The sequence below is a fragment of the Ursus maritimus genome, unplaced genomic scaffold, assembly GCF_017311325.1.
Source record: "Ursus maritimus isolate PB19 unplaced genomic scaffold, ASM1731132v1 scaffold_27, whole genome shotgun sequence".
In the NCBI taxonomy this organism is placed as follows: domain Eukaryota; kingdom Metazoa; phylum Chordata; class Mammalia; order Carnivora; family Ursidae; genus Ursus; species Ursus maritimus.
Genome location: NW_024425230.1, coordinates 35,733,094 through 35,754,251, shown reverse-complemented (window position 1 = coordinate 35,754,251; position 21,158 = coordinate 35,733,094). Strand labels below are relative to the sequence as shown.

The 21,158-nt window shown below is 38.6% G+C and overlaps 1 protein-coding gene and 1 pseudogene across 1 annotated transcript; both read left to right on the top strand.

The window, feature by feature from the left end:
* The first annotated feature begins 3,658 nt into the window (after positions 1-3,658).
* On the top strand, positions 3,659-8,612 carry CUNH15orf61 (chromosome unknown C15orf61 homolog). Its single transcript, XM_008708673.2, has 2 exons — positions 3,659-4,043; positions 8,388-8,612. The coding sequence occupies exons 1-2, from the start codon at positions 3,698-3,700 to the stop codon at positions 8,513-8,515; spliced, it is 474 nt and encodes a 157-aa protein (XP_008706895.2). The 5' UTR covers positions 3,659-3,697; the 3' UTR covers positions 8,516-8,612.
* Positions 8,613-13,560: 4,948 nt separating this feature from the next.
* On the top strand, positions 13,561-20,329 carry LOC121105508 (annotated as a pseudogene).
* Positions 20,330-21,158: the final 829 nt, after the last annotated feature.

The window sequence follows — 21,158 nt, the reverse complement described above, 5'->3', positions numbered from 1 at the left end:
TAGGCAGCCAGTCTGTGGTATTTAGCCTCACTAATACAAATAGATATCCAAGAATGGCATGGCTGGTCATAACATTACATATAATATGTAAATATGCAGCTGAATATATGCCGCCAAAAATTTTTCCAAATTGGTTGCCAGCAGTATATAAAAGTTCTAATTGCTGCATATTCTCACCAACATTTAGAACTTTCCATCTTTACTACTTCAGCTACTTTGGTGGGTATGTAAAGGCACTGCATTGTGGTTTTAATTTCCATTTTTCGGATGATTATTGAAACTAAGCAACTTTTCCCATGTTTATTGGACATCTGGGTATTCTCCTTTGTGAAGAGTCCGTTCAAATATTTTGTCCACCTTTCTACTGGATTCTCTTTTTTTAATGATTTGTTCTAGATACTAGATGCTTTGTCAGAGATAGGTATTGCAAATACTTCCTCCACACTATGGATTACTTTTCGATTCTCTTAATAGTGCCTTTCATGAACAGAAATTCTTAATTTTAATATATTCCAATTTATCAATTTTGAAGAACTCATTTAAAAAATATTTCATATATTTATTTATGAGAGAGAGAGAGAGCATGCACGTGTGGGAGCGTGCGCAGGGGTGGGGGGAGGGGCAGAGGGAGAGGGAGATAAGCAGACTCCCCGCTGAGCCTGGGCTCCAACCCAGGACCCTGAGATCATGACCTGTGCAGAAGGCAGACGCTTAACCCACTGAGCCACCCAGACACCCCAAGAAGAACTCATTTTTAGCATGTTCTGAATGCCTGTAGCATTCTAGGTGCATTTAAAACAAAAACAAGGCTCAATCCCTTCTTTCTAGGAGTAAAATCATATCCATACACAAGCTACATGCTATACATAGCATCACCCTTCATAGTTATTTTTAAGGGGTTCCTTCTAAAGAGGTATGCCATTTCTTCATGTTTTGTGTAAAACTGTTTATGTGTTTACCACATTAATTCTTAATTATCGGACACAATGTTTTTTAAACATTGAATTATGCTTTGAATGCCAATTTCTAAGCCCCTTTGTTTCACGGCCATCGAGCATTGGAACTGATCTGAGTTGTGGATTTTTTGAGAAATTATCTTATTTCAATTATGGTAGTGGCACTGTTTAATTTTAAAGTCAGAAGAGATAGCTAGAAGTCATGTTTTCCAGCCCTGTATTTTTAGGTTAAGAAAATATTTCATTCAGGGGCGCCTGGGTGGCACAGCGGTTAAGCGTCTGCCTTCGGCTCAGGGCGTGATCCCGGCGTTATGGGATCGAGCCCCGCATCAGGCTCCTCTGCTGTGAGCCTGCTTCTTCCTCTCTCACTCCCCCTGCTTGTGTTCCCTCTCTCGCTGGCTGTCTCTATCTCTGTCAAATAAATAAATAAAATCTTAAAAAAAAAAAAAGAAAGAAAAAAAGAAAATATTTCATTCAAACACTCCTGAATACCTGAGTGTGATCCACTATCTACTTTCTTTGAAGTAATTTCCTACCTTAGGAAAGAAGACAGAGGGAGATAGTGATGGAGCCTTGAACTAAGGAAACCCTCACCACTGATGAGGTTTTTCCAAGAGGGCATCTTCCAGCAGAAATACTTCAGTTCCCTAGCCCTTTTCCCAAGCCTTCATGGAAGAATGCAGTGAAACCTAATCTAAATACGTGGTTGTCTTTACCAGTGGTTTTTACCTTATAGATGCCATAGAACCTAGAGCTTCTCAGACATATGTCAGATTCCACAACTCTTTGATTCAAATTTCACTTTTTAAAATAGATTTTCAGACTGCCAAGGGATATAATGCCAAAATTTAACACACTGCAAACTGCCCACATGTTAATTTGAGGTTAAATCATCTGAGTGTAGATCTCAGAATCAATCTCCCCCTGCCATCTTTGTAATTGAAGCACATGTCCCAAGATTTCAAGGGAAGTCATTTTAAGACCACTCTAATTTGTATCTACTTTTCTGGACAGATCAGGATATTCTTGATAGTGTACAACCAAAACAGAAGAATAAGAAACTGTCCTGAGGCTGCTTGTAGTTGACCTAACTTCAACTGTTGTCCATAACCCCCAACTTCGAAAGTTTTCGAGCCTAGGAGAGCAGAGTCAAGACTTCAGTGACAGTGGGGCCATCGGAAACAGACTACTTTCTGTTGGTCTGCAGACTTCCTAATTATTACCTTAGCTACCCAATTTCCTTCTGATAAAGTCCTTGTCTGCTAAAAACAAAACAAACAAAAAAACCCAACGACAAAAACCTGCCTCGTTTTGAAAAAAATTTACCTATAAAGTTAGTATTAAAAATTTGAACTTATAAATGTTTCATGAAAAAAAAACAACTTCTTACCTACTTAATATCGGGGTTCTGTGACAGATTTTGCTTGAAAAAGACTCCAATATTTTTTAAAATTTAATTTGAAAATCATAGTACTGAATCCCCTCCCTGATTCCTGTCTTAGCGTCCCTTCAGCCATTTCTGTTGCAAGTCTAACCACATCATGCCTCCATCTAAAATATTTTTTTATAACTTTTATCTAATAAGGAATCCTATAATGTAAAGTTCAAATTATTTGCAGGACTACAAGTCCCCTCAAAATTTGGCACCTGGTAACAGGTACTTAATGTTTGTTGAATGAGTCATTAAAAACTGGCAAATGTAAAAACTAGCCACACTATCCCACATCCCTCCCTTAAGTTTCAACAGTAAGTTGTTATGTGGTGCTTACACATAATTATCTCATTTACATATAATGCTTTCCAGACACATCATCTTATTTATGTATGGTTTCTCCAAACAAGACGAGTTTAGGACCAATTGAAGAAATGCTTCTTTGGAAAGCAGGTGTATATAAAATACTACCTCAAGTGGCTATGAAGTTTGAGAAAAGGTTTTCCTAAGTAATAGATTGATAATGGGTGGCTACGGATTATAAAAGTTTATAACTAAAAGACCCCTGGTCTGACTTTCACCAAGCTTAGGAGGGAGGTAGAGGGGCGCATCTGGGCAATGCGTGGAGAGATGTGGGACATTTTAAAAAACTTTTTAAAATTTTATTTTGTTTTTAAAATTTATTAACTTTTTAAAATTTTGAACTATCTGGGGCTTACCCTAAACAGTGAACATGACAGAGAAGACCTAAACATAAAAGTGCTTCCCGACTTTACCAGGCACTGCAAATCTGGGGACTGGGCTTTTAACTCGCTTCCCCAAGGACACCTTGTCAAGTGTCTCCTCTGCAAAGCCGCGTAAGGATTTCACTTGAGCCCAAGGCTTGGAAGAGAGATCTGGGTGTCAGTTCTGCCACTCAGCACGGGGGTTATTTGCTTTAAGCCTTAATTTTCCTCACACCCCTGATAAACCTCCCGAATCCCCGCCCCTCGGCGCCCCAGGGTTGTTAACGCCCACATGAGGTCACAAGTGACGATTTAATTACCTCCTCTGCGTTGCCGACCCTCACACCCCCGGCCGGTCACTCTGCCCGCCCCTCGGCCTCCTCCGCCCCCTCCGCGGGAGACCGCGAGACCTTCGTGCGCACGCGCCACTGCGCCCCAAGGGGCTCTCGCGCACTCGCGCGGCGCCCACTGGGTGTCCCCGCCGCTCGCCCCGGGGCGCGGGCGCGCGCGCGCTCCGGCAGCCCCGCCCCCAGCGGCGCGCGCCCCACGGTCGCCGAGAGGCGGGGACGCGAGCGAGGCCGGCCATGGAGCCCCTGCGGAGGGCCCATGAGGCCGCCCTCCGGCTGCTGCTGTGCGGGCCCTGGGCCTCGGGCGCCGCCTCCCGCCCGAAGCCCCGCGCCTCGGAGGTGCTGACGCGGCACCTGCTGCAGCGGCGCCTGCCGCACTGGACCTCCTTCTGCGTGCCCTACAGCGCCGTCCGCAACGACCAGTTCGGCCTCTCGCACTTCAACTGGCCCGTGCAGGGCGCCAACTACCACGTCCTGCGTACCGGCTGCTTCCCCTTCATCAAGTACCACTGCTCCAAAGCCCCCTGGCAGGACCTGGCCGGGCAGGACCGGTTCTTCACGGCGCTCAAGGTCGTCAACCTGGGTGAGTGGCCCGGGCCGGTGAAGCACGCCCCCCTGACAATGCGATCACGGTTTGCAAAGCACGCTGACAAACGTCGCCCAGAGGCCGAGACCCCGGCCCAAGGTCAGGCCGCGACAGCGCCGGGGAGCCCTGCCTCGGCCCCGCGCAGGCTCGCCCGGGCGCACGCGCTCGCCACGCTTCGCCCCGCGCTGTTGGGTTTTCCAGACCCTGCCTCCGCGTCCCACCCACTCTGCCGCGTTCTAGGACTGGCTTTGGCCCTGGTATTTTGGATTCCCCCCACCGCCCGGCCCCATCCCAGCCCCTCCCCGTAGGTGCTCGTCGGGGCTGAGTAGTTGCTACGGAGGCGTTCCCAGGAAACGCCTGGGACCACACTGCGTCAGCCCTGGGGAGGAGGCATTGGTTCCATCCTCACGTGCTGCAGCTCTTGACTGGGAGGACCCCCTACACTGGGCAGCAAGAATGAGGGTGTACGGAAATGACCCCCTGGAAAGTGGCTCTGAAGTTAAAAAAAAATGCTTTACTGCATGGCAGGATTCGCTCCCATGACCATCATTTTCTTGGGTGCATTCTTTACTATAAAAATTGGAACTATTTTCTGAGTTTCATTGTTTTCTTTGTATGAAATCCTAGCAAGTGCGTTTTACTAAAAGCGCTAAAGATTTTCACCAGTCATACCAGCTTCCTAAGGGGCTAGGCCTAAAAGATACCAAAATATTCTGCCTCTTTAATATTTCTGTTTTCATGGGAATATTCTGATTTTGAGAGTATTTACTCTTGCTGGATGCTTATTTTCTTTTGCCTAATGACGGAAGAGGCATGAACATTGACATAGGTATATCGTTTGTATCTTTATCGAGAGGCCTCAAGATGTTTTGAACCTATTAATAGGCAATGTCACATTGATCCAGATTTTAGTAATTCAAAATCTAGACGTGGGAGCTGAACCATGTTACCCAACCAGTTTTTTTAAACCAGAGTTAAAGCTAAACCCCTGTGCGCTTGCACTGGTATTATATAATCTGATGGCTCATTAAATTTAAATATGGTATTTATGTATTTTTGCGTATAATAACTCACATACGTCAGTCATGGGATTTTTGAGCCATTGGTCTACTGGGACTGTCCTGAGTTCAGTCCACCAAGGAGAAGATGATGTAGGAACGTGTAATTCTTTAAAAATTTGTCTATTCGGCTGATGGACTACATAGAGCATACCCTATGATTTGAAGTTGAAGGGTAAACTCACTTAGAAGGTTCGATTCAAAATTATTTGGAAGTCTAGGGGGTGAATAGATTCAGGAAGAAGTTTATTTTTCAGAATCAGAAGCAGTCATTCATCCCAATGTAAAGAGTAACAGGTAGGAAAATTATATCCCTGCTGGGATATAATTGGAGGATAATAGGTAACCCGTGAGCCAAATGCGTTTTAAAGAAAGTTTTCATTTAAAACTTAACACTTTAAGAACACCTACATGATCAGGGGCTTCTCTTTTAAACATAGATACAAAGAAATCCAGAGAAAAGTAGAATACCCAGGACATGCTCGCCTATGGAAGTGAAACATTTTGAGGAAAGATACAACAGTTGTAGTTTTTTTACGTGAAAGAGAAGGCTGAAGAGTGATTTAATGGTCTTTTGGAAATTCTAAAAATGCTGCCTAAATGGGAGGAAGAGTTTTAAGTTAAACACAAAGGAAAAGTTTCTGCTCATGCATGCTTTAATACGAATTGTCTTTTATTCCCTTTATCAAACAGAATTTTTTTCTGGACTATTTAAAGAGTAGTATATTCACCAATTTGGTAATGTTCGTTTTGTATTTTTGTCTTAAGGTAGGGAATTAGATAATAGATTGCTTCCTCTTCTGTGATGTACAGTTGCCCCTCTGGGTCAAGTACCTATTCTATTAATAAAAGTACTTAGGATATTATTCCTCTTAGTTCCTTCTAAATTAGTAATTATCAGAATAATTCATTTTTCCATTTTGTAAATAATAAAGATTTCTCTTTTGCCATTTGTCCCCTTTCTCCTCTGCCTTCCCTTCAATGGAAGCTGACGTTTTACTGATGGTTTATCAGTCTGGGTATCCTGCTGGGAAGTAGATTGAGATTTAAGAAAAGCAACTTACCATTGGAATGAATGGGTAATCGGAGACTTGCTAAGAAGTTCTAATTTTTTTTAAGTGCTTAATTTGACAGTGGTTTACCTACTGTTCAGCTGACTTAAAATGAATTATTATGCAAAGAACTGACTTTCATGTTCATTTTGATGTTATGTTTCAGGCTGGGAAAAATTTAATTTCTCGTGGAATTTTATAGACTTTATAGCATATGTGCTACAGATAAAGAAAATTCTTTTTTTATATTTAAATTGTGTAAGTAGCAAATCTTCTCATTTTAGTCTGACTGCATTAAGTAGACTGCAGGGAAAAAGAAAAGTAGAATTTCTGACTCCTGTATCACAACCCCCTCCCCTACCAAACAGCATTGCTGATAGTGGTTCCTAGCTATTTCCTAATAAGAGATAATACAGTTATTATAAGCTAGGAATCTTTGGTCATTTCTCCATTTTAGCTGAAAAAATGTTGACCGTTGATTTGTGTGGTTTTTAAAACGTGTCAGTATTTTAACTGAAAACTGATAAGGACTGTAAAACGAGATTTCAGTTTCACCAGCCATTCCTTAAATTTATATCCTTAGCATTGGTTTAAAAGGCATATTTTACATATTTTACTGTCAGTATGTTTAGAAAATTAATAATTGTTTCTAGAACCCATTTTGTTCTTCCTCCATTGATTTTCAGCTTTCAAGTTGTGATACTGTATTTTAAATTTATTTTTTATTTCAACTTCTCCCTCTACTCTTCACTCACTTCTGCCTGTTTTCTTGTCTACTTCCCTACCCATAGTCCTTTTACCTTTTTTTTTTTGATAAGTAGCTTTATGATGCTAGTTTTTGTGGCTTTTTTGTAACATTCCCTTGAAGCATTTAGAGATTCTTTTGGGTATTACCAAGGCAAAGAAGGCAAATATACTGTCAAAGATTTCATGAGAGTTCCAGGGAACCCTGTGATAGTGACAAACTGTGACCCAGTATATTCCTAAAAATAGAGAGGTGCCGGCCTGAATGGGCATCTTTGCCTGTTCTCATTGCCAGCTAGTGACGCTTCTCCTGATTAATCTCTGGCATCACAGTGCTTGGAATGCAGCTTCGGGGAATAAGCACAAAGTAGTCCAATGCACTTACACACTCCAAACGAGCATAATGCAGCAAATATATTCTTGCAGAAAAATATAAAAAAATCTAGCAATAGGATTAGTCCTGAGCATGTGATTTCCCTATTAACTAGAAAGAGGGATTTTCCCAAACGTACAGCTCTTCTTTGAAATTGTCATTTTCCTGTCCAACTCCTACATGAGAACAATAAATTTAATGCTTATGTGGAACATACAATATTTGTTATTGACTCATATGCCTGTGGTTTTATGCATGTTCTTAATATGTTAATAGTCATTGATTTTAAATAAGTGCCTTAAAAAAGATAGGAGCTGTGAAAGTTTATTTTGTATCCAATATAGTGTCATATGCGTGAGTTCTTAATCCATTATCTCTGGTTAGTAAATGTTTAGTTTCCTATATCGCAAATGGCAACTGATCTCAACTATAACAGCAAAATCTTATCAAATGGAGGCATTCCAAAGAAGAAACATGTCGTTGGAGTCTACTGTATACTTATTTCAAAGAGGTTGAAACAAGATTGTTTCCAAATCAGTTGTAAAAATACTCATGGGAGTATTTCTCATACCTGTTATACTAAGATCTTCCTTAGAATTAGGGTTTGCCATAGGTTTTGAAGATAGCTATTTGACCCAGTTTCTTTTAAGTTGTACAAAAAATTACTTTAGCCAACAGTGTTACTGTTTGATGTAAAGCACAGTAAAGTTGACCTAGTAATTTGAGCTCAAGGCCACTAATTGGGAGCATCTACAACTAAATTAGTGAATATTCTATTTGCTTATTTGTGAAAAGAATATAGAACTACTTCATAATTACTTGGAAGGGATGAATTAGTGCTTAAAGTGCTTTGAATGAAAATTTAAACCAGCCCTATCTATAGTTTTAAAAATCTCTAGGCTCACATAGTTGTTTCCATAGTCCACAAACTGATGAAATTGAGCTCTTAGATAATTAGAGTCAGTCTGTACTCGTATCTTTATGTTTTCATAACTTTACAATTTGTTGACATTGTGGAAGAGGGCTCTGTGATTTGTACCATGACAAATACATGGATGCATGATTAATTAATAAGCATTGATATTCATAAATAACATATTCATTTGTTTTCTAGGTATTCCAACCTTACTATATGGACTTGGCTCCTGGTTATTTGCTAGAGTCACAGAGACTGTACATACCAGTTACGGACCAATAACAGTTTATTTTCTAAATAAGGAAGATGAAGGTGCCATGTATTGAAGGTATGCATCGGAGAACATAAATATCGCTGGATTTTCTCTTGCGTGTATGTGCAATGTTTATTTTTGACCCTTTAAAATAAAACTTTTGCAAACACCTTTTTCTTTCTATGGTGTCGGGTTCTTTAAGATGAATCATTGCCCTCAAGAGGCAAAGCTTTTCATACATTGTTATATATCGCGTGCTTGGTTTAGCCAATGGGAACTACAGAGGCATGAAGCATATACAAGTTTTTTCCCTAGAATTGGGTTGAATTACAGATAAAAGATGATTATAACATTTATATATTCTATAGTTAGGTATTAACAATTTAAATCGACTCTTTGAAGAGAAAATGGAGACACCTACACAAAGAAGGAAGGGGAAAAATCTTTTATAGGACACTGGGAAAAGAAGTAGAGGATTTTAGGATATACGTGGAGATAATTCCAAAACTGATGGATTCTAATTATAATCTGAAATCTAAACTATTCAGCTGCCAGGATTTTCAATGGGAATGTCTTAAAGCCCTTGTGTCATTTACCTGGATGAGAGGTCTAGACGTAATGTTGAAACTTCTTATTGCCTGAACACCCAATACCATACTACTTCCTAAAAAATAATGACTCTGGTTAATGTAAATGTAGCAAGACGAATGAAATTAAGACTTACTAAAAGTTAAAATAGCATGCTGATAAAGCTGTGAGAACAATTAAGATCTAGAAAGACCCAGAAGAATAAATTTGGTGACTGTTTATAAAAGCAATTAGCTGAAATGGTACATATCCATACACTTCTTGGAGATGGGAAATAGGCTGAAATTTTAAAGACCTGATGGCAGTTTTGTGTTAAGATTTTATTAAGTTAATTGCATTTTTGAAAGCAAAGTCATTAAAAAAAATTTATCCTTGGGGGTAGTTACAAAATACCCAGACGAATGGTAAATTTCAGAAATTTGGAGTAATTTAGGGAGAACTAAGTAGAACTATTTAATTTCTAAACCAATGGGTGTTTAAGATTTATGATCTCTCCCATAATTACAAACATACATTATATATCATTTTATGTTAATGTGTTGCTGATACTCTGCAACATTCACACATTATTGTAGCAAAATATTTTATAAAATACAATCTAACCAGCATTTGGGTGCTTGCTTCTGGCAAATCAGTAGAGAAAGTGAGTGGCAGTGACTGAGGTGAAAATATCAGAATGAAGTATACAAACTGACTTCGTTAAAGGTAGTTGTTTTAAATGAGCTGCAGAGAGTGAGCTGTTCTTCAAATATATGTAGTGTTCACTTGTCTAAAAGCAATTCTAAATAACACTTTAATCAAAGAAGTACTTATGCCAATATATTTAGTCCAGAAGAATATACTTGACACTAGTTAAATGAATGGCTTACGCAAAGGAGATAGTGTTACATTAAGCTTCATTAATAATAAAACTGACTACTAGCATTTTGCAAGGAAGGCTAGAACTGATTTCCCCTGTAATGGGCAAAGTTAAATAACTATAGCTCATAAGTTTTAAGTCAAATACTGCTCATTCACTGCTGCTGGTCTTATCAATACTTGCTGTAAAGGTTTGGTCCCAGCACAAGGCTGATAAAATGGTTTTTAATTACCAGACTATAAATACAGCTTTTCAGTAGAGTTGCACTTCTTCTCACACTGGCCTGTTTGATTTCTGATAATTTGTACTGCTGACTCTGCTTACCTGTTTTTCAGTAGCCCCAGTCAGTGTGACTTCTTGTCCATATGGTGATAGGTAAGGCTCCTTGGAGAAGATCTTTGACAAACTACCCTATTGATCTCTGTAATTCTCTGCTGCTTGCAGCATTAAATAGAGCCTTGATTTCTTGTCTCATGTGCTCGCTGTGTAACAATTAAGCAAATGTAATATTTTCTTGTATTACATGAAAATCAATAGACCTCTTGCTCTCATGGAGTTGATCATGGTGAAGGATGAACTCAACGATGGCTAAGGGCATAGTTCAAATATTAAAATATCATTCATTGGATTTATTAAGTCTTACAGTGAACATTTTAGTCTAAAAATGCTCCCCATTGAACAGTAATGGTTTTAAGTTTTTCTTTTAAAGTTGAATATGACATGGAAGCATTGTGGCCTAACGGGGATAAAGTATAAATGCTAGGAGTCAGGAGATTGATTCTATTTTTAGTGTCAGTCCTGTATCACTTTTTGACTTCAAGCTAATAACTCCACTCCTTTGTGTCTTAGTTTTTTCCACCTGTAATCTGAGAAGAACAAAACAAGAAAACTTTCTACTTTAAAATGTATGATAAATATGCTTGTAAGCAAATGTCAGTTTTATTTCAATAAAAGCTGGTTTTGTAATCCTCATTCTTCCGTTCCATATGTATTTATATATAAAGGACTTCATTAATGCAAGGATTTTAAAAATAAGGGAGAGGAAGAAAAGAGGAGACAAACTGAGGCATTGTACGTGTGCCTGCGTGAGAGCCAATTATGCCTGAGATAGCAGGCAGGGTTCTGAGCTGACCCTGCCATTCTGGATATTAGGAATATTCTTAGTTGATAAAACAACCAAAAACAGCTTTTCTGCCAATACATCTTGGATGGGATTTTGTCTTTAAAAAAATCCAGGCAAAACTTTTTTTTTAATGAAGACGAGTGTTAGTATAAAATTTTACAAATCTTCTATTGTTACTTCTGTGCAAATCAGTTATCAAGTACTGGAAGAAATTTCTGGTCAAAATTTTTATTTCCTGTGTGAACTGTGAACCACCGTGAAGCTGCAGTAAGAATGGGGGCATGAACAAGGTGGCTGATAAAACAATCCCTAGTTTCTCAGTGCTAATGTCTTAACATACCGAAACGACACATAGCTATTTCTTTTATCACACATATTTGGTCCCTAAGATTTTGCTAATTGTTGACTTCAGTAAAAAATTGAAACATTTTTAATTATTAAAAGCCATACGTATTTCTTTTACAATGTACACTTTATTTCTTGTCATTTATATTTATATTCATTCAAAACTGTAAGCAAGAACATGTATAATGCTTCATGAAATATCTCTTAATTCTATTAAAGAGTGAATGATGTTTAAATGGGTGGGGTGACATCAAGACAAGGATCCTGGTTTCATTTCATTTAAAAGCTAATGCAGATAACAGAAACCTTATCCTAAAGCCAGTAGATCAGGTATCCACTTTTTTTCAGCACTTGCCATTCAGACAGTAATGATGTTTGAGGGCATCTTAACCTAAACAAGTACTTAGCAGTACATCTCACCTGGGTCAACAGTCTAGGGTATCAAAGTTAAACTGTGTTACTGTAAATTAATGGAAAATGTAACTGCACTTTGCTGAAAGATCAATGTCCAATAAAGGCTGCACAATCAAATCTTGTTGCAATGATTGAGGTCTTTAATTGCCTTTCAAAGATAAGGTGGTAATCAACACAGCTTTAACTGATTTTTTTACTAGTTCAATTACATGCTAATGACTAGTGCCAAGTCGGAATCTTTAACTACTTATACTTATTAAATCTTATGTTAGTAATGAAAAATTACTTTAGCTACACAATCGATAGAACACAAATCTTAATTACTATATTTCACTTTTATACTATTTTATATGCTTGACAAATGTTTCACAAGAGCTTTCCCAACAGTAAGAAGTGTTATTAGTAGTGACCAGGGTCCACAGAGTATTTTTGTAATATAAATTAGAGAAGAGATGTTGAGAACATTTTTTTTCTTTAAATGAAAATGTGGCTAAAATAGTTTCCACTGACACAAGTTTGGCCATCTGGCTACTTCTCAGAATTCTAATCTTCTAATTGAGAATACATTTAATACAACTGGGATAAAATAAATCCAGATTGTTTTTAGTGTGTTTCCAAAAGTTCAGTTAGTTTTCTAGTGAAGAAATCGATTTTGTGTAGAGCCTGCTATAAAATTCTCCTATTGGGGGAAACAATAAGTTAGTAAAGGGAAATGAAAAACGAAAAAAATAAGTAGGACTTCATCAAAATTAAAAACTTTTGTGCTTCAAAGGATACTATCAAGAAAATGAAAAACCAACTGATGGTATGGGAGAAAATATTTGCAAATCATGTATCTGATAGGGGACTTGCAGCTAGAATATATTAAGAACCCTTATAACTCAAAACCCCAATTGAAAAATAGATTTGAACAGATATTTCTCCAAATAAGTTATACAACTTTTTGCTACTAAGCACGTGAAAAGATGTTCAACATCACTGTTAGGGAAATGCAAATGAAAACCACAATGAGATACCACTTCATACCTTCTAGGATGGCTACAGTCACAAAGACGGATGATACCAAGTATTGCCAAGGATGTGAAGAAATTGGAACCCTCATGCGTTAGCAGTGGGAATGTAAAATGATATAACAACTTTGGGAAAGTTTGGCAGTTTCTCAAAATATTAAGCATGAACTTACCCTATGACCCAGCAATTCTATTCCTAGGTATATACTGTAGGGAGTTGAAAACATACATTCACACAAAAACTTGCATGAAAATGTTCATAGCAGCATTGTTCATTCTAGCCCCAAAGTGGAAACAACCCAAATAGCCACCACTTGATGAATGAATAAATAAAATGTGGCACATTGACATGATGGACTATTATTCAGTCAAAAAAAGGAGTGATAGACCCATAAACATGACAACATGGATGAGGCTTGAAAACATGATGCTAAGTGAAAGAAGCCATCATAAAAGACCCCATATTACATGACTTCATTTATATGAAATCTCCGGAACAGCAAATCTACAGAGCCAAAGTGAGTTAGTGATTGTCCAAGGATGGGGAGGTTGGGAGGAAATGGGCAGTGACTGGTCATGGGTATGGGTTTTCTTTTTGGGGTGATGAAGCTGTTCTAAACTGATTGTGGTGATGGTGGTACAACCCTGAAACTATACTCAAACCATTGAATGGTACATTCTAAATGGAAGACTGTGTGGCATGTGAATTATCTCTCAATGAAACTGTTAAAAAATTAGTAACAGGGAGAGGGGAATGGGCAGTTAGTATATAAGGCGATATGGTTCCAATTTTGCAAGATGAAAAAAGGTCTGGAGGTAGATGGTACCGATGGTTGCAAAATAATGTGAATGATAATGTGACTATACTTGATACCACTGAACCGTATGCTTCAAAATGGTTATAGCATGGTGCCAGTGCCTGGGTGGCTCAGTTGGTTGAGTGTTGAACTTGGTTTAGGCTCAGGTCATGATCTCCGGTCGTGGGATCCAGACCTACGGCAGGATCTGTTCAGTGCCGGATGGGCTTGAAATTCTTTCCCCCTCCCTCTCCCTCTCTCACTGCTCCTCTCCGAGCATGCTCTCTCTCTCTAATAAATAAATAAATAAATAAATAAAAATTTTTAAAAAATTATTAACATGGTAAATTTTGTGTTTTATGTATTTTACTACAAATAAAAATACTTTTTAAAATTTAGTAAAGGATTTAATATTACTATAATGAAATAAAACCGGTTGCGTGATTTCTATAGAAAATAACTGAGTTTAGAAAAATGTTAGAGATTAAAAGAGGTAAAACATGTTAATATCCTTTATTACATTACAGTCGAAGAATTTAAAAATTTGTAATTATGAAACCTAGTTTTAATTAAGTAGATGAAATCTCATTTGGGATCCTTTTTAGTAGCATTAAGGATATACTTTTAAATCTTTATTATATACTTGTATCCTGAAACTAACACGATGTTGTAGGTCAATTATTCTTCAGTGTAAAAATACATACACACATACATAGAGATGTGTTGTTTTAAAAAGATGTACTTGGTTTGAGATTATTTAAGTAAGACCAAAGAAAAGCATATAAAATGTTGGTAAATGAAAATATCCTCTTTTAGATCCTAGTTGCTGGGTAAAGAATATTAGCTACTACTAGAATGAGGTGTTATATCGTATTGCTTATAGCTATTTTAGTTGCACTTATATCATTTTAAATACAGTTTATGAACATTGTACTACTCCATTATATTATTAATTTATCTTCAGTGATATTTATAGTATCAATTTAAAAGCAGTAAAACTTCATGAAAAGTAGCTTAAACACAAGGATTTTGATAAACAAAAGCTTCCAGTCTTTAAAAGCAAATCATGGAAGCTGTACTTCTTAGAGAAGACTTGAAGTTTTTGTGTTGTTGTTGATGATAGAATTATGAACCTTATAAACTCAGTATTTTTTAGTTAACCTAAATACATAAATCTATTTGAATTCATCTTATGAAAAGAGATATGTCATTAGATATATGATCATTATATGCTTTAGTGATTCATGGACCTTGTTACATACATGCTTTGTAATGTATGAATTATTTAGTAAGAAAAATCACAATAATTTTGTTGTTACTCAAAAATTTATGGGTTGGCAGAAACAATTATGCAGCCCCCGAAGCTGGTATGTTAAGGTAACATCATTAACACTACGTAGTATGATTTTTTTAGTAGTTGCTTGACGTAACCTTTACTGCTTCTGCTAGAATATATCAGTAATTTTATAATAATCTGTCTGTAAACAGAACATTGAATTTATGAACCACAAAGTGATTCATTTTACTCTATTTTCATATAAGTGCATAATTTAAAATCAGACCTAAAAAAGTTGTCTACCCAAACCCTAAAGGAAGAATAAAAAAATACAAAATGAAAATCAATACTCTAGTAAATAGATTTTTAAAAATTTACATTTTAACTCTATATAATAAAAGTGGGTATTTCTATTTCAAAAAATGAATATGTTTAAGAAATGAATGAAAATCCATGATGATAAGAGATTATCTCATAACCTTTCTTTACGCATGATATTAAGGACTTTGCTGTGAGATGAAGCCAAAATTGTAGTTTCTTAACCTTTCAAATTTCAAAATTTATAAAATGAAGGAACCAAGAATTTTAAAGTTGAGATAAAAATCTAAGTAGTGTCATCTAATTTTAGAATACATTTAAAAATCAATAACCATTCATTCAACCTCCAAATACTTTTGCATTGACCACGTTGAAGGCAAATTTTAGTAACTGTCAACAAAACCTAGCAGTTCTGAATCTCTGTACAGGATCTGTTCAAGCCATACTGCGGGGAGAAAAAAACAGCTTCTGTACACAGCTGGATGAGGACTACATCTTACTAATTTTGTGTTCACAGTTTTTATCATATAATGAAGACTCTGTGTGGAATGAATATTCAAAATTAAAATATTCAAAATTAAAAAGAAAACTTGTCTTCACCTTTAAGAGTTTTAAGAAAAGGATACTTACCCGGAGATCATACGCGTTACTTGCAAGAACAGCAACAAGTTTTGAAATACCTCATGTGTAATGAATTAACATACACTGTTCTATGTATTCTGAAAAACGAAAGACTTGAATCTTGTTGTATTATCCTTTTGAGGCATTTCAAAAGGTGCTATCTGTCTTCTCATACAAAAATGTTACTATTTTAAAGTCAAACGAAATGATGTGCAGAAGTAAATGAAAGAAAACATTAAACAGAAAGTACTAGGATCTGTTAGACTTACTCATTTTAAACAGAACTAGAAACAATATGTTGGTAACTAGGAGACAAGAACGTTTCAACTAGGTTGGCCAAATATGGAATGGGCTACCTGTCGAGGCAGTGAGTCCTGCTGTTGGATATGTTCAGAGAGGCTGCATGACAATTCCTTAGGTAGACGTGGAGAGAATTCTTGAATTGGGCCAAGAACTGGGTTGGTGATTTTGTAAGTTTCTGCTAAGTATGAAATTTTGTTATCATGCTTGCATGCCTATCTCTGATTCCCAATCACGGTATTTAGTTTGGTGTTTATTGCCTTTCTACTATGTGTGTAATAGAGAGAACATTGTTTTGAAGGTAAATCATATGGCTTAAGTTCTTGTTGTACCGTTACCAGTTAAATGAGAAAAAATAGAGAAAAATACTATCTTCATGTATACAATAAGGAGTTTATCAAACACTTACATAGCATTTATTTGTGCCAGGTGCTAGACTAAGGACTCTATACATATTAATTCACTTAATCCTCTCTTAATAACCCAGTGAGTTAGGCACTGTTTTTATGCCTATGTTTTAGCTGTGGAAACCAAGAAGTCTTACCCAAGGTCACACATGGTGAGTGTTAGTCCAACCCCTGCAGTCTGTCAACAGAGTGCATGGTCTTAACCTCTAATGCATAGGACAATTTTGTCACATAACAGATGTTGAAGTACTCTGTAAGCTATAAAGTTCCACAAAAATGTGGGATATATTTTCTTTGTTAATATAAAGAAAATAATATAGATATGTTTAAATAATGAAAAGAGAGAAGTAATAAAGCTTAAGTGATTTGTACGAACACCAGCCTACTCTAGCTAAAGGAAAACGTAGGGGCACCTGGACGGCTCAGTCCATTAAGCATCCGCCTTCAGCTCAGATCATGATCTTGGGGTTCTAGGATCGAGTCTTGCATGGGGCTCGCTGCTCATTGGGGAGCCTGCTTCTCCCTCTCCCTCTGCTGCTCCCCCTGCTTGGGCTCTCTCTCTCTGTCAAATAAATAAATAAAAATCTTAAAAAAAAAAGTAAAGGAAAATGTATTATGTAGAAATTCAATCGAATGACATTTTAAATTAATGAATTAATTCGTTTTAGAGCATCCACAATCCATAGTACTGGGCACATAGTGGGTGCTCCATGAATTGTTGAGCTGTCATTTCCACTCCTGCATGACTGCTGGAATTGTTCCCACTGTTTTTTCTCTTCCTGCCCAAATAGGAGAGAGCAGGCTTTGCTGTTACACTTTCAAGGGTTTGTCTGTGCTCTTTTTTGTTCATGCCTCTTCATATTCTTCTTTTTAAAAAATTAAAGGATATTAGGCAACATGAAGAAAATGTTTATTGTTTAGTTGCTATTGCTATTATAAATTATACAATTATATCTTTTTACAATTAAAATTTCTAAGACATTATTGCTGGTGTGTAGAAACACAGCTTAAAAAAATTTTGAAATAATTTTATTATTTTTTATTTTTTAAAAAAGACTTTTTATTTCTTTGAGAGAGAGAACATGAGCCAGGGGGAGGAGCAGAGGGAGAGGGAGAAGAAGACTCCCTGCAGAGCAGGGAGCCCAGTGTAGGACTCGATCCCAGGACCCTGGGATCATGACCTGAGCTGAAGGCAGACACTTAACCAACTGACCTACCAGGTACCCCTGAAATAATTTTGGATTTACAGAAAAATTGCAAAGGTATTACGGAGTTCCTATATATCCTCATTCAGATTTCCCTAATGTTAGCCTCTCACATAACTTACTTGTCGAAACTAAGAAGTCAAAGAAGTCAACATGGTGCATTATTACTAACTGAACTGCAGATTTCACTAGTTTTTCATTACTGCTCTTTTCCTGTTCCAGGATTCCACTGAGGGTTTCACAATGTATTCGGTCATCATGTCTTCTCAGTCTTCTCAAGTCTGTGACAGTTTCTTTGTATTTTGTGTTTTATGACCTTGACAGTTTTTTTTTAAAGATTTTATTTATTTATTAGAGAGAGAGAGAGAGCACGAGAGGGGGGAGGGTCACAAGGAGAAGCAGACTCCCCGCCAAGCAGGGAGCCCAACGTGGGGCTCGATCCTGGGACTCTGGGATCAAGACCTGCGCTGCAGGCAGATGTCCAGACGACTGAGCCACCCACGCACCCTGACCTTGACAGTTTTAAGGAGTACTTGTCAGGTACTTTGTAGAATGTCCCTCAATTTGGGTTTGTCTGATGTTTTTCTCATGATTAGATTGGGGCTATGAGTTTTGGGGGGAACACCACAGGGGTCAACTGCCCTTCTTACCGCCTGATGTTAGAGAGCACATGATGCCAACATGACCTTTCACTGGGGATGTTAACTTTCATCACTTGGTTAGGATGGTGTCTGCTAGGTTTCTCCACTGGAAAGTTACTGTTTTCATCCTCTGTTCTCATCTATTTTACCTATTTTATTTTTTTGAGAGAGAGAGAAAGAGAGAGTGCATGTGCACTTGTGAGGGGGGAGGGGCAGAGGGAGAGAGAGAGAGAGAAAATCTTAAGCAGGCTCCACCCCCAGCACAGAGCCCAACATGGGGCTTGATCTCATGCCTCTGAGATGATGATCTGAGCCAAGATCAGGAGTGGAATGCTTAACCGACTGAGCCACCTAGGCACCCCATGTCATATTCTTTTAAATCAAACTTAATCGACAAGTATTTGAGTGTTATATATACGGGTCCACAGTAGGCCCTGAAGGAGAGAAGTGGAATTCTCGAGCATAGGAGGGAATCAATAGCTGCCATAAAATTTGTAGTTCACTGGGAGTCCATAATGGTTGTTACTCTTGATGGTGGTGGTGGCAAAGCAAAGGAGCATGTGAGGCTTAAGACGTGCAAGAAATGCACATGGCAGTTGCATTCCCATCACTCAGTCCACCTCGCCTGCAAAATCCATCCATTCACTCAACAGATGTTATTAAAGTGCCTGCTGTGTGCCAGGTACAATTCTAAGTGCTAGGGACATGGCAGTGAATAAAGACACACACAGGGGCGCCTGGATGGCTCAGTCGTTAAGCGTCTGCCTTCAGCTCAGGTCATGATCCCAAGATCCTGGGATTGAGCCCCGCATTGGGCTCTCTGCTCAGCAAGAGCCTGCTTCTCCCTCTCCCTGCCACTCCCCCTACTTGTACTCTCTCTCTCTCTGTCGAATAATTAAATAAAATAAAATTAAAAACCTTAAACACACACACACAGACACGCACAGTTCCCCTCCCTCATTACATTATAGTTTGGTGGACAGACGAATGAGTGAAACCCGTGACATGTTAGATAGTCATAAGTGCTAGGAGAAAAATAAACAAGCTTGTATCTACAGGTGGAATGGGTTCGGGGCTGGTTTGTAGTTTCCATAGCGTGTGCTAAAGGACGGCCACAGCTGGAAGGTGACATTTGAGACCTACAGAATGCGCTCTTCTGGGGAGGGTGTCCATACGTGTTCAGAACGGTCCAGCATTTGACATACCATTGCACGCTGTCCTGCAATACAGCCTCCAACAAAACTAGGCTGTCCTGAATCCCTGGTAATAGAATCATTACCTTTATACCAACAAGGTTGGGAAAGCACCAAAATCCACATGTAGCATGTGCCCAGGCTCACTTCCAGAAGTTCATGCGTGAGACCTAAAGTCCTTATGAGGTTGTCTAAAGCAAAAAAGCACGTCAGCAGGGCCGATGGTAGCTCCATGTCTGCTAAGTGTGTTCGAGACAGAATCGAGCATGCTTTCCTTATCAAGGAGCAGAAAATCGTTGTGAAAGTGTTGAAGGCACAAGCACAGATTCAGAAAGCTAAAAAAAAGGGGGGGTTTGCATAATATAACAACAACAACAACCACAAAAACGAAAGACCTGAAGAATGCGAAGCAGTGAGCCTTCCAGATAGCAGGGCTAAGAGCAATCCAGGCAGGAGGAATGGCAAATACAAAGGCCCTGAGGTGGAATGCCTGATGTGTTCAAGGAACAGTGAGAAGGAGGCTGGTGTGAACGAGGGACAGTAGTAGGAGATGAGGTTTGAGAGTCCAGAAAGTGTCAGGAGCAGAATGTGTAGAATTTTACAGGTCAAGGAAAGGACTTCAGTTTTTACCCTGCACGAGTTAGGAAGCCATCTGGGGAATTTTAACCAAAGGAGTAACTTGATCTAACCTTGGCAACTGGGTTAAGAATAGAGCAGCGGTTGGGGCGCCTGGGTGGCACAGAGGTTAAGCGTCTGCCTTCGGCTCAGGGCGTGATCCCGGCGTTATGGGATTGAGCCCCACATCAGGCTCCTCTGCTATGAGCCTGCTTCTACCTCTCCCACTCCCCCTGCTTGTGTTCCCTCTCTCACTGGCTGTCTCTATCTCTGTCGAATAAATAAATAAAATCTTAAAAAAAAAAAAAGAATAGAGTAGCGGTAAGGGTAGAAACAGAAGATTAGGAGAAAAGTGCAATGGTAGTTTAAACAGGGGTAACAGCTGTGAAGTGGTAGGAAGGGTCAGATTCTGGGTTAAGAACGCAAGATTGGGGGGCGCCTGGGTGGCACAGTGGTTGAGCGTCTGCCTTCGGCTCAGGGCGTGATTCCGGTGTTGTGGGATCGAGCCCCACATCAGGCTCCTCCGCTATGAGCCTGCTTCTTCCTCTCCCACTCCCCCTGCTTGTGTTCCCTCTCTCGCTGGCTGTCTCTATCTCTGTCGAATGAACAAATAAATAAAATCTAAAAAAAAAAAAAAAAGAATGCAAGATTGAGAGCAAGGTAAAAAGAGATGAAAGAAAACCTCTGTGATTTACAATAGCAAAATGTATTTTCCTCAGTAAAAAAAAAAAATCACTTCACAACAACCATAAATAACCCGCTTTAAAACTGGGCAAAGTGGGGAGCCTAGGTGGTGCAGTCAGTTAAGTGTCCAACTCTAGGTTTTGGCTGAGGTCATGATCTCGGGGCTGTAAGACGGAGCCTGCATTGGGTTCTGCACTCAGCATTCAGCGTGGACTCTGTTTGAGATTCTCTCTCCCTCTCCCTCTGCCCCTCCTGCTCGTGCTCTCTAACAAATAAATATTTTTTTTAAAAAAATGGGCAAAGGAATTAAATAGTTCCCC

Excerpts from the sequence above, each read along its gene's own strand:
- CUNH15orf61 (XM_008708673.2), top strand. The coding sequence starts at position 3,698 with ATGGAGCCCCTGCGGAGGGCCCATGAGGCCGCCCTCCGGCTGCTGCTG. Across the intron at positions 4,044-8,387 it reads GCTCAAGGTCGTCAACCTGG|GTATTCCAACCTTACTATAT; the intron begins GTGAGTGGCCCG and ends TTTGTTTTCTAG.